The sequence below is a fragment of the Aethalodelphis obliquidens genome, unplaced genomic scaffold (genome assembly GCF_003676395.1).
Source record: "Aethalodelphis obliquidens isolate GAN/ISIS:26980383/991018 unplaced genomic scaffold, ASM367639v1 scaffold1, whole genome shotgun sequence".
NCBI lineage: Eukaryota > Metazoa > Chordata > Mammalia > Artiodactyla > Delphinidae > Aethalodelphis > Aethalodelphis obliquidens.
The window spans coordinates 3170378-3182530 of record NW_020837945.1 but is presented as its reverse complement, the minus strand read 5'-3'; the positions used below and the strand labels follow the sequence as shown (position 1 = coordinate 3182530).

General features: G+C 54.5%; 1 protein-coding gene across 25 annotated transcripts in view; it reads left to right on the top strand.

Moving 5' to 3' along the window:
* Positions 1–11637, top strand: part of SLC37A1 (solute carrier family 37 member 1) — an 80105-nt gene extending 68468 nt beyond the window's left edge. For 9 of the 25 annotated variants that reach the window (XM_027088957.1, XM_027088894.1, XM_027088820.1 and 6 more), the window contains 2 exons: positions 787–865; positions 6392–6885. In XM_027088957.1, the coding sequence (XP_026944758.1) occupies positions 787–865; positions 6392–6621 (309 nt within the window). In that variant the 3' untranslated portion in view covers positions 6622–6885. The other 16 variants (XR_003429213.1, XR_003429309.1, XR_003429291.1 and 13 more) reach the window with 16 other exon arrangements.
* The last annotated feature ends 516 nt before the right edge of the window (positions 11638–12153 follow it).

The following is a 12153-nucleotide window of genomic DNA, read 5'->3' as shown; positions in this document are numbered from 1 at the left end:
TGTGTGTGTGTGTGTGTGTGTGTGTGTGTGTGTGTGTGTGTGTGTGTGTGTGTGTATGTGTGTGTGTGTGTGCGCTTTATTTTATGCTGTAGATGTTTGCATACACACACAAGCACTTGTATTTTACAAGCTTTGGTTTATTTGTACAGTTTTAGGCTTCCAGGCACTATTTTTCCTGCTTTATTTTTTCCTTTTATTGTCCTCAGTTTGTGATTTTTTTCCCCCCAAACCTGTACGTGTGCTTTTTGAAAACCAGAGGTCCTGTTGGTTTTTCATTTAGGACTTGTGCCCCCTCCGTTGGTTTCTTGGGTCCTGCCCTGTTACCCGTCCCCGGGCACTTGCCACTAATTAGACACTGCAATGGCGTCTCAGCCACGGCACAGAAAGCCCCAGGCAGACTCGCGGACGCAGGCGTTAGCACTGGCACAGCTTAGGGACCGGACGAACACCATATTCATCTTTTCATTTTCCACGCTGGCCGATACGGTGCCTCGGTGATAGTGCCGAGGAAAGATTTGCTTACTGAAGAGAATTCTAAGACCTTTTTCAAACTAGAATATATTTGGACAAGTATTTCTGATGAGTTCTTACTATTGAAAGCACTTGAAACTTTGCATCTTTTTCCAAGGTGAGATTGGGATGGAACAGAACTTAAATTTTCTGATGGAAATACCCGTTTTGCTTTGCAAAGGGATTTGGGTGAATTGTCATAGAGGAGGTGTAGGTTTATTTCTGCCTCTGCTGTTGCTGGGACGTGTTTCACATTTGTGTTTCCCTCTCTTCTAGGGGACTCATAAAAGTCTGAAGGGAAACTCCCACGCCCTGGCCACCGTGACCGCCATCATTGACGGAACTGGGTCTGTAGGTACGTGGATGCTTTTAGCCCATCACTGTGGCCCTAGGGGAGACACATGGTCACATCCTAGTTAACAGCCGCCCAGGGTTCCAGCTGCCTTGGTGATGTCAGGATCAGCTGGCCTTCCTAAAATGTGAGCAGATCAAAAGCGCGTGCAAACCCAGAGCAAACAGGCGGCTGGCCCTGCCTATCCTCTTTGGTCGGATGGTTCCAGAGGAGCCTGCGCACGTGGCTGGCAAAACCAGGTTTCCTCGGTCTGAAAGGAGGTGGACCCAGGTTTCCTTCCAAGCCGGTGGTGGGCAGACTATGGCCCACAGGCCTCTGGGCCACTGAGTGTTTCTCACAGTTGTTTCAAGGGAGATAGGATCTTATGTCAATATAAATGACAGGTGAACTGGCGGGTCTCGTGGCGCACAAGACTCCGAGTGTTACCAGCCCCGTTAAGGATCTTGGAGAGAATGCAGCAGCATATTCCAGAGGGAAAAAGGAGCAACTCACGGCTCTGAGCTGGGCCGATGGGAGCTGGTCAACAGCAAGCCTGTCCTGACCCGTGAGTCAGAAGGCTGACAGCAACGTCCATGACCTTGTTGAGCCTCTTGGGAGGAGCACACAGACCGGGACCCCTCCCGCCAAGCCCCCAGAGCTGCCTGCCCCGGGCTGCTGCGTCGGTGAGGGCCCCTTTCTGGAGACACGGGGACTGGAGCTGGGAGGTGGGCTGGAGTGGCCCCGCTGGCAGCTGCGGATGTGTCACCTGCTGCCCCAGGCCCCTGAAGTAGGGGGACAATGAGAGAGGGGGCAGGCCGGGGGGGGCGGGGCCCTGGGGGGTCTGAGCACCCTTGTAGCAGTAAACCAAGCGCTTGCCGGACAAAAGCGGCTCTGCAAGCACAGTTCCACCCAATACTGGGCCCTCCTCGGTCCACCCTGTCTGGGGCGTGCGGACCCCTCCCTGCCCAGGCTCAGGGCCTCTCCCCGCTGGCCCGCCCTCCTCTGGAGCACCATCCACCTGTCTGCTCTGTACTGTCCTCTCTCCCTGCACCTGAATGGAAGCCCTAGGAGGACAGGAGTTTGTTTCGTTCTCGGTTGTACTCTGAGCCCCGGGACGGTGCCTGGGATGGAGCAGGCACTCAGTAAGTGGGTGAGGAAGGGATTGCCCGGTGGCTCTAAGACGGGAGATCGCAGGTGGGCGGGGCGGTCTCCCATCCAGGCTGTCGGGTTCAAAGATGAGGGGCTGGGTAGCAGAGGCCTCAGCCTGCACGGCTCATTGGGACAGGGCCGCACTGTGATACTGGTCTCACCACCCTGATGTTCTCGGTGAGAACATCCCCTCGGGGGCGCCTCCTGGGAGCCAGGGTACAGGTCTGGGGTTAGCGAGGTCGGGCAGGGGGCCGTGCCGTGTGACGGGTGTCCGCGGTCTGCCAGCACGCCCCCCCGGGCTCACACGGCCCCTGAGAAGTTTCCCACAGCTGTCGGGAGACTCCCGGGCTGAGCACGGCTCTGAGGGGCTGTGTGACCCGGCCGCATCCTCTCTACCTCCTGTCCACAGAGGCCTCTGTCTGAGTCAGTCCAGCGCCCACTGTGACACCCTTTTCTGAAAGCAAATTGGGAGCTTGGCCGGCAGCCCTGATTGCATTTTAAAGCAGAAGATGGGGGGTTAAAAAGAAGGAAATTATGAAGTAGCCTAAAGAACACATTTCTCTTGATCTTCTCAAAACAAGAGGGAAGCAGAAGTTCTTGGCCCAGGGTAGAGACTCTGCGTCTCTAATTGGGGGCAGGCTCTGAGCTGCAGGAGGAACCAAAGCCCAGCTCTGGACACCTGTCACCCCTCACAGAAGGAGGGCAGAGGCTAACTCAGACCATCCCTGGCCTCTGCACTCGCTGCAGGTCCTGCATCCTGGGTCTGGCTGAGCCTCGGACTCCACGGGCTCTGGCAACCCCAGTGCACCAGGACAGAGGAGGTGGTCACCATGGAAACGGCAGGCAGGCGCATCCACCACTGTGTCTCCCCCACTGTTTCTCTGCTTAAGTGCTGCCCAAGTAGATGGAAGCAAAGCCAGGCTCAGGCAGAGATGCACACTGTTCCAGCAGAAGTTCTGTTCACAAGGGCGTTTACCCTGATGTGTTTATTAAATGTTGTAAATGTTGGTTCCAACGGAGACAGAGCTCGACTAATTGTGAACAAGCTGGTGCCTTCTCTCAATTCACCAGAGCCAGACGGTTGCAGGGACACCAGTTCACGTGTGTGGTGCGTTCACAGGGTTGAGAACCGCATCCCGGTGGGCTGCAAGGCTGGCTGTTTCTTTATGTTTATGCAGGGCGATTAAATAGAGCCCTGAATTTCTTCAAGTTAATTTTTATTTTCTCAAAGTAACACACAGTGTTACTTTAGAAACCAGATAGTAGTCTTAGAAACGTATTATAATGCAAAGTGACAGTCCCCTGCCCATGCCCCCTCCGCCACCTCTTTCTAGAAGCCATCGCTTTCGACCATTCTGTCCCGTCTTCCCCACACACACAGTCACACGTTTCTTGATCCATCACCTTGTCTGCTGTCCTCCTGGTGAGGAAGCTGGGGCCCCTGCTCCCCACGGCCCCTCCTCTCGTCCTCCCCAGCCATCCTGACTGCTTGACATCGCTCACTCTTGAGCCCAGAAATAAACTTTAACTATTACACCCTTAATATGCACGTTTTTCGTTTTCCCAAAAGTAACAAACGTCCTGTTTTCCCTTTTGTTTACTTTTCTGTCTCGGCTGTTCCTTCCTCTCCAGTGTGGCCGGCAGCCTGCGAGGGGCCTTGCAGCCACGTGACTCCTGCGCTCTGCCTAGGACACGGCTCTCATCCCAGAGCTGCTTGTACTGCCCTCCTGCAAGCCCCGTTCATGTCTTGGCCACGGTGGACCCCTGTTTCCTAGACATCGCGTTTACTTCTCCTCTTTGGTGGAAAACATCTCCTAGTAGCTTCCGAGGAATCATTTGCAGGAGGCAGATTTGAGAGCTCGGGAGTCTGTGGGGTCTGGGTTCAGTTCTCTCCCTTGGGTATAGAATTCTAGCCGAGAGTCCTTTTTCTCCAGAATTCTAGTGTCTTCTAGCTCCCGCTGTCACCACAGAGAAGCCCGTTGTCACCCTTAGCCCAGGCCTCCACCTCTGACCTCTGGTCTTTCCTCCTGGAGGCCCCCAGGCTCACTTTACCTCTGCAGCCTCTTTGCATCCCCCATGCCCTGGGCACCTGGGGCCCACCCAGTCTGGAAACACATGCCCTGCATCCCTGGGAAAGTGTGCTGTGCTTCCTCTTTGACAAGCCTCCTCTCCTGTTCTTGTCTTCCTAGAAAACCCATTAGCCGGATGTTTCACTTTCTGGATTCATCCTTCAGTTTTCTTTTTTCCTTTTGCCTGACGATGTCTTTGTTCTCCTCTACTTCCTCCGAGATGTCCTCAGCTTTCCTTTCCAACTTCCGTGCTGAACTTTTCATTTCAGGCATCACCATGTTATATTCATTAGTGTCATCCTGCCCTTTCAGTGCATCCTGTTCTTCTTGGATGCAGTGTTGTGAGATTGAATGCTGTGAAACTGCTGAAGCTGGATGGTTTTCAGACACAAAAGTGGGAGTTTCGCATGATTCAACTCCTTTTTCTGTTAGTTCTCCGAGGGTATGACATTTTCCGGGGAATGTTCTTCTCCACGGTTTCTTTATTTCCTCCAGATTCCCCCTCCTCCCGGCTTGTCTGCTTTCACGTTGAGGCTTTTTCCTCTACACGGGTGAACCTTGGCCATCCCATCATATATTCATATTTAAGACGGAGCCACTAAGAACTCGTCAGAAGCCCTTTCTGCACGGGGCGCATGTCAACTGCTGGTCTTTGGGGTCCAACTGGGGTCAGGAGGAGGAGACCCGCCCCCCCAGGACCCACAGGGGTGTGACCTCACGGCCAGCATTCTTGCCACTGGGAGGCAAGGTTAAGCTTCTGCTCTCCTGGGGTGTGGGTGTGGGGGGGTGATCACTGAGTAGTGTTGCTGAGGAGGAGAAACCTGGGATCAGAGGGGCCGGAGGGTCGTATCTAGCCGTTCGTTATAGAAGAGTCTCAGCCAGATCCCGTGTTCTCCTACCGCCCCTCCGCCCCTGCCTCGTGCACTTGGGCGGTCTGGCTCTGAGCTGGGAGTCCCCGGCCCCTTCTCGTGGGCAAGGAGAACCATGCCAGTCACGCCCTTTAAATTCCATCCTCAAAAGCAGTGCCTTCTCTCATCCACCCGCCTCCTTGTGGGTTTTCATTTTTTTTAACTCAGTTATGGTTCATCCTGGGGTGTTCGGGAGGGAAGACAGAAACACGTGTGAACAATGCACGTTGACCTGGAGTCCTTCTGTGACTTTCAAAAAACACAGTTGCTTCTCCGATTGTAAAAGTAGTAAGCGCCCTTTGTGAACACTTAACACTAGCATGTCTGACGTAGGAAAGACCCTCATCAACCTCCCGCTCAGAGGTTAAAGCTCAGTCAGGAACTTGGTGGGAATTCTCCACGCTTCTGCCTGTTCCGAGCCACTGAGCCATCCTCCACACGTTTCATAACTTATTCCAGTCTCTCTTAGGAAAATAAACAACTGCTGCAACAAACATTCTTAAACAGATATTTCTGGATATTTTGAGGAATATTTGCTTTCTTTTGTTTTATCATTTTTTTAAAAATTATTTTGACATAATTTGAGACTTACAAAAAGGTTTCAAAAATAGTACAAAGAAATCACATTTGCTTTATCATTCCCTCTCCCTCCCTCCCTCTCTCTGTTCTCTGTCTCTGTACGTACACACCCACACACGGGCACATATGCATACACACGAGTGTATACTTATGAATATACACGTGCATGTTTTTTCCCAAACCACTTAAGAGTACATCGCAGACATGCTGCCCCTTTTACCAATAGCTATGTATTCAGCGTGTATTCCCCCAAAACCAGGAATTCCTGGTATAGCCACAGTACAATGATCAGAATCAGGAAGTTAACAGTGATACAGTATTAACATCTACGAACCTTATTCATATTTAACCAAATATTTTTATAGCATAAAAATGTCTAAGGTTGTGCATTAGGTTCTGACTGCTTTATAATAATTTTTTAATGGGATTGTTGGGTCAAAAGAATGGATGTTGTGAAGTGAGGACACATTTTTAGATTTGCCTCCAAAAACAGCTTGGACCAAACCTGCCTTCACCAGTACAAGTACCAGGCTTTTTTATCCCTGATCAGTCTGACAGGTGAGCGTGAGATTTTAGCGTTTAATGTGGTTTTTCTTTTTTGGGGTCATGCTCCGTGGCTTGCGGGATCTTAGTTCCCAAACCAGGGATCGAACCCACTTCCTGAAGTGGAAGCTTGACGTCTTAACCACTGGACCGCCAGGGAAGTCCCCTTAACGTGCTTTTTTAAGTTAGGAGTAAGGTGTCGAGCACCTTCCTGTGTATTTACTGGGCCTGGGTGTTTTGGGTAGTCACGTTCCAGAGCTTTCTGCACACAGCACCACGCGTGTCCCTTTGCCTCGTTCCAGGAGCAGCGCTGGGCCCACTGCTGGCCGGGCTCCTCTCCTCATCGGGGTGGAGCAACGTGTTCTACATGCTGGTGTTTGCAGACGCCTGTGCCTTAGTGGTGAGTCATCTTGCTTTCCAGCCAGGCAGCTTTCACGAGTGTCTCTGCGGCTGTCAGCCACACACCGGGGGCACTTTTTCCTGCGGACTCCTGCGGCTCTTGGCAGAGTTTGGGCCGGTGACAGACCCCTAAATGTTCGTGGTCCTAGGCCCTTTCTCTGGTTTAAACAGATGTCCGAAGCAGCAGCGGGTGGTTTCCAGCAGGTTGGGAAAGAGGCCGAGAGGGGGCTGGTGTGGGCCTCAGGCGGGTTCTTGAGCCCCTCTGCTCCGAAGCACCCGCCTGTGCAGTGGGCAGAATAACGACACCAGGGGCGGGATTTACTGTGGGGGTTAAAGGGGACGGTGCCCTTAGCTGGCCTCCTACCCGGTGCCGTGACTGCTCCCACACCCCTCCTGCCCCCAGCCGGCCGCACTGGGGAAGCAGCTGGTTCCCGCACCCAAACTGTTCTAGAGTTCAGAACAGGAGCCGGGGCCGCCCATGCAGCACTGAGCACTGCGGTCTCTGCGCCCCGCGTCTGTCCCCTCCTGCATGCGAAGGTCGGAGGCTTTCCCCGGGATGGAGAAGGCCGGTCCCGACGGCACAGCCCTGCAGCGGCCACCTGCAAGAGTGGCCACCGCGCCTCCCCGACTGGTCACCCCGCGCAGGGGCCCAGACCTGAAGCCACCATCTCCTCTCGCATCACCCGGAAAACCGAATGTTGATCCCATTACAAATGAGTTGAGGATCTTGGAAATATCAACTCCATCAATTAAATGAAACCTTTATGTTTTCATTCCCGGAAGCCCTAAGACACAGCTCCCCCCATTTCATACAGAATCAAATACCGACTCTCAACTTATGAACCTGTTAGGTGTTAAAAGCAGCTCTTCAATTAAGTCCCCAGATCATTTCCACCAAGTAGCAGTGACACTTCCATCGTTATGGCTGTTTAAGGCTGAAAACACTTCAATTTCAGAAATACCAGGTAATATATACACTAAACTTCCTTTTAAAGCACAGCTAAACTCGTAAGAGAGGAAAGGCTATCCCCAGGACCCCAGAATGTAAAGATAACTAAAATAAGTACCCAGGCTGATGCTGGAGCAGCCAGGGTGAGTCGTCGGTCTCAGGAATTGAGGGGCGGGGTGGTTATGCCTCCCCTCCCACAGCCCTGGGACTAAGGCGCGGTGCTGGGCTGGCCCAGGGTGCGGAGCTGGAAGTGGAGACCCCTCGTCAAGGCCAGACCGTCGGGGGTCCCTGCGTGTGGTGAAAGCATGCACGTTTGCACACTGGTACAGAAGACAGCCAGGATGTGTGCCGTCTCAGCCCACACGCCAGACTGGGGGCAAGTCTGCCCTGAGAACTTTTAGCCGTGGACCTGCTTACAGTAACCTTCCATGTTTTAACTTAGCATTATGTAAATATGTAACACCTACAAAAAATTAAGTTGGTTCTAGGGTGGTGATGTACCTGGTTCTTCGGCAGAAGCAAATCCCAAACCATGTGAGAGGAACAGAGTTCACCCCCCGCCGCGTGGGGCCTCTAACACCCAGCTGCAGACGAGCTCACACTCCCATATCAGGAAACAGTAGGGAACGGCCCGCTGTGATGCAGTGACAGGCACAACAAACAGACCCCCAAACGGCAGGTAAAAGGGTTATCGCATAAACCGTCAAAATAAACACTTGTAACATTACTAAGATGATCATACTGAGTGAAGTAAGTCAGAAAGGGAAAGGCAAATACCATATGATGTCACCTGTATGTGGAATCTAAAATATGACACAAATGAACCATCTGCAAAACAGAAACAAACTCGCAGACATAGAGAACAGACTCTGGTGGCCAAGGGGGAGGGGAAGTGGGGGAGGGAAGGGTCGGGAGTTTGGGGTCAGCAGACGCAAACGATTATACAGAGGATGGATAAGCAACAAGGACCTACTGTAGCGCACAGGGAACTAGATCCAACCTCCAGGGATAAACCATAATGGAAAAGAATATGAAAAAAGATTGTCTCTATGTGTATAACTGAGTCACTTTGCTGTACAGCAGAGATGGGCACTACACTGTAAATCAACTAGACTCCAGTTTAAAAAAGATGAAAAAAAATGACTAAAGATGGCAAAGAAGGAACTGAATTCATGTGCAAAGAGCAAGAACTAAAACAGACGGAGCTGGTGACATACAGGTATAAGGAAATCATCCAGAATGAGCCCAGGAAGGGGAAGATGGAAAATACTAGGGAGCAGATAGAGAGTGGAGGCTCAGAGGAGACGGCCCGGCACCGTCCAGCAGGAGTCCCAGAGGAAGAAACTGGAGAACCTGAGGTCGAAGCAGTCGTTGAAGAGAAAAGAGCTGGGAGTGAGGGGTGTGGGAGAGGATCCCAGCGGGTCTGCGGTCACCAGCGGACGGCAGACTGGCTTGGAAACCCCGACTCCAGTTACTTACAGGAAACACACCTGAAATGTCAGAAAGGACGAAAGGGAAAACACGTAACAGGCAAACAATAACTGCGAGCCCGCGGCACCGGCTAGGTTAGATGAGAGACTCCAGCCAAAATCGCTGCAGGAGAGAGAGCGAGGACAGCCAGCAGGCGGCTCGGTGGTTCCACTGAGGACAGTCTTTTCGGCCTTAAAGACCAGACACGGGCTTCCCTGGTGGCGCAGTGGTTGAGAGTCCGCCTGCCGATGCAGGGGACGTGGGTTCGTGCCCCGGTCCGGGAAGATCCCACATGCTGCAGAGCGTGAGCCATGGCCGCTGAGCCTGCGCGTCCGGAGCCTGTGCTCCGCAACGGGAGGGGCCACAGCAGTGAGAGGCCCGCGTGCCGCAAAAAAAAAAAAAAAAAAAAAAGACCAGACATGCCTCTTCTCTTCTGGGGTCTGTAGGCCAGTTTCACCTCCTTCCACGTCTGAGGCTGGACCTCCACGAACCCGGCAGGTGACTCTGGGGGCCTGCGGACTGTCTGGCTGTGATCACGCCTGGGGCCCTGCTCTCCGAGCCCCGGGCCTTCCCCTCTCCCTCTGACCCCCGTCACACGGGCCTGCAGCCACCTGGGCGGGCTCTGGGGCCGAGGCCCTCTCCCTGCTGGGCAGTGCACACAGACGGCCGCTTTTGTCACGTCTGAGAAGTTGGTGGGGCGACCAGCAGGCCCTGAGGCGGCAGGGCCGGGGTTCTCGCAGAAGCTCCCCCGTGAGACAGGGCTGCTCCAAGGGTGGCCGGGCAGCCTCCGGTGCTGCTGGCTGCGGACCCTCGCCTGGTCCTCCATTACCCTGGCTCCCCCAGTGTCACCGTGACCATGGGTCACCTTGTCCTCACTCTCTGTCTTTTTCCCATTTGGACACTTTATGACTGGACTGGTTTCATTTTAAACAGACATTCTTCTGGCTGGAATCTGTCCTAAGGGCGTTATTCCCAGGAGCACGGCCTCCGCAGTGACACACGGGACTCGGTGCCCAGCAGCCCTGCCCTGGGACCCGGCCCGTGGGCAGCTGTGCGGGGCACTCCCACCGCTCTGCTTGAGGCTTTTAAGTTCTTTACGTTCTGAGGAAGAGGCCCCTCCGTGGGCAGCTGGTCCCCCGCGCCCCACGGGAGAGCCGCAGACACGGTGAACTTGAGCGCCCGCTGGGTTGGGCTCCTGGGGGGCGGGGCTGCTCTGGCACCTTCCCGCTGCCAGCAGGGCACCACCCGCAGAGTCTCCCAGCAGTAACCGTGGCCTTGTCTTTGCTCTGGGTGCAGTTCCTGCTCCGCCTCATACACAAGGAGCTGAGCTGCCCGGGGTCGGCGACGGGAAACCAAGCTCTGTAAGTGCGCCCTGCCCCCTGCGCCCCTCAGCCTCTGAGCGCCAGCCCGGCCTGTCTGCCGCCACACCTGCTTCTCCTAAAAGACCACAGCTCACCCGTGGTCCCTGGCACTGCACGCCTCATTCACGCTCATTTTTCCTTTCCTAATCAATACCTGGTGTGGGTGCGATCCCGGCAACCTCTCCTCAAAATGGAGGGAAAAAGTGTGCGGGAAATTCACCTCTTTTCTGCTCTTTGGGCTGCAGCTTTCAGACAAACGTAGCAGCTCCCAGGCTCAGCCTGGCTCTGCTCCCGCTTCCTGTGTCCTCTCCCCTTTTCTGTCCCCAAGGCCTCGGGACAGGAAGGGAGAAGCTCCAGGCTCTGCGCTTTGGGCGTGAATTGAGCGCTGCAGGCTGGGAGACCAGCTGCTGTTTCACCCTCCTCTTGCAGGTTTAAGGAGCACTGACCCCTCGAGTCCCGTGGAGGGAGGCTGGGCCAGTCCTTCACAAACTGTCTTTCAAGGAAGAGTTCAAATAAAGGATCCTGTGTTGAAAAGAGTGATTTACCCTTGCCTTTTGCACATTCACCTGGGAAAGACACACAAGCCACTTTGAGAAATCCTGGTACTGTGTCGGCCGGGCCGTGGAGCTCCCCGGCAGTGGTGGAGCAGCTCGTGGGCGGTGCTGGCTGCCGCCCGCCGAGCCCCACGAGCTGGCACCTCGGGGCGCCGGGTGGCCCCTCCGCATCCTGAGTGGCAGCGGCCGGGACTGGTGTGCAGCGCCCAGGGGAGCCTCGGTCTCTCTCAGGTATTTCAGCGCGGGACGTCCGAGTGGGTGGAGCTCAGATGGCAGGAACGTGCCGGGGGACAGTCAGGATGCTGCAGGCAGTCGGGGTGCGGACCGCAGAGACACCTCTGCAAGGACAGAGCTGACACCTGCATCAAAACCAAGACAGAGCTCAGACCCATCATGTCACCCAAAAGATGTCCCCAGCACTTCACCCACCGGAAACGGTCCAGGGTGGCCTGCGGTGAAGCCGTCAAAGCCTGTGGAGAGACTGGAGGACAGACGGCCGCCCCGGAACCCCGGGGGTTGCCGTCACCGGAGCCCCAAGGGCCCCGAAGCCACTGGCCCCGGGTGGGGTCGCGGGGAGGACGCGGCGAGGCCGGGCCCGCAGCCCAGCCCTGTGTCTCCCCCCATGACGCCACGCGCAGACCTGGGCCTGTCCCTGGTGACACAGCACTGGAGCGGATTTATTTGCTGAAATGGGTGATGTGTTACAGAAGCTTAGGGAACATACGTGGCATCTTGTTATTGATTCGGACAAGCCCCGATGGTTCTCTAACCACTTGTTTCCTCGGGTGTTGCCTCTCGGTTGTTGACCTTTGAAATAAAATGCTTAAAAGAAAAACCAACTCAGGCAGAATGTCGGTTATTTCTGCTCACGTCTCCATTACATTCAAAAAAGAAAACTTCCAAATAGAGCTTCACGCTCTTGGTTCTCTCAGGGTCGGACACAGTCCGTGGTTTTGCAGCTGGAAGCAGAGACCGTTTCCAGCAGAGAGGGGGTCACCCGCTTGCGGACAAGTCCCCAGTCTACACAGAAGGTCATGCCCAGGCCCCAGCAAACCCAGCGGCTGGATGTTTTGTAAATCATGTGATGCAGGGAATACCCCAAGGCTTGTCCTTGACCATGAAATGTCACACCGGCAGGAGCAGGGCTGCACTTGAAAACTGCACAGTTCAGGGCAGGCTTTCAGACGTCCTTCTCAGAACAGGCATCTTCTAAGGTGACACACGTCTTTGTCAGACAGGGTGCCGAGTGTTAACACCTGTGCACTGAAAGGCAGGCTGTCCCTGGGGCCGTGGTCAGGGTCTGGCCGTAGACCACGGCCATCTTGTTGTCC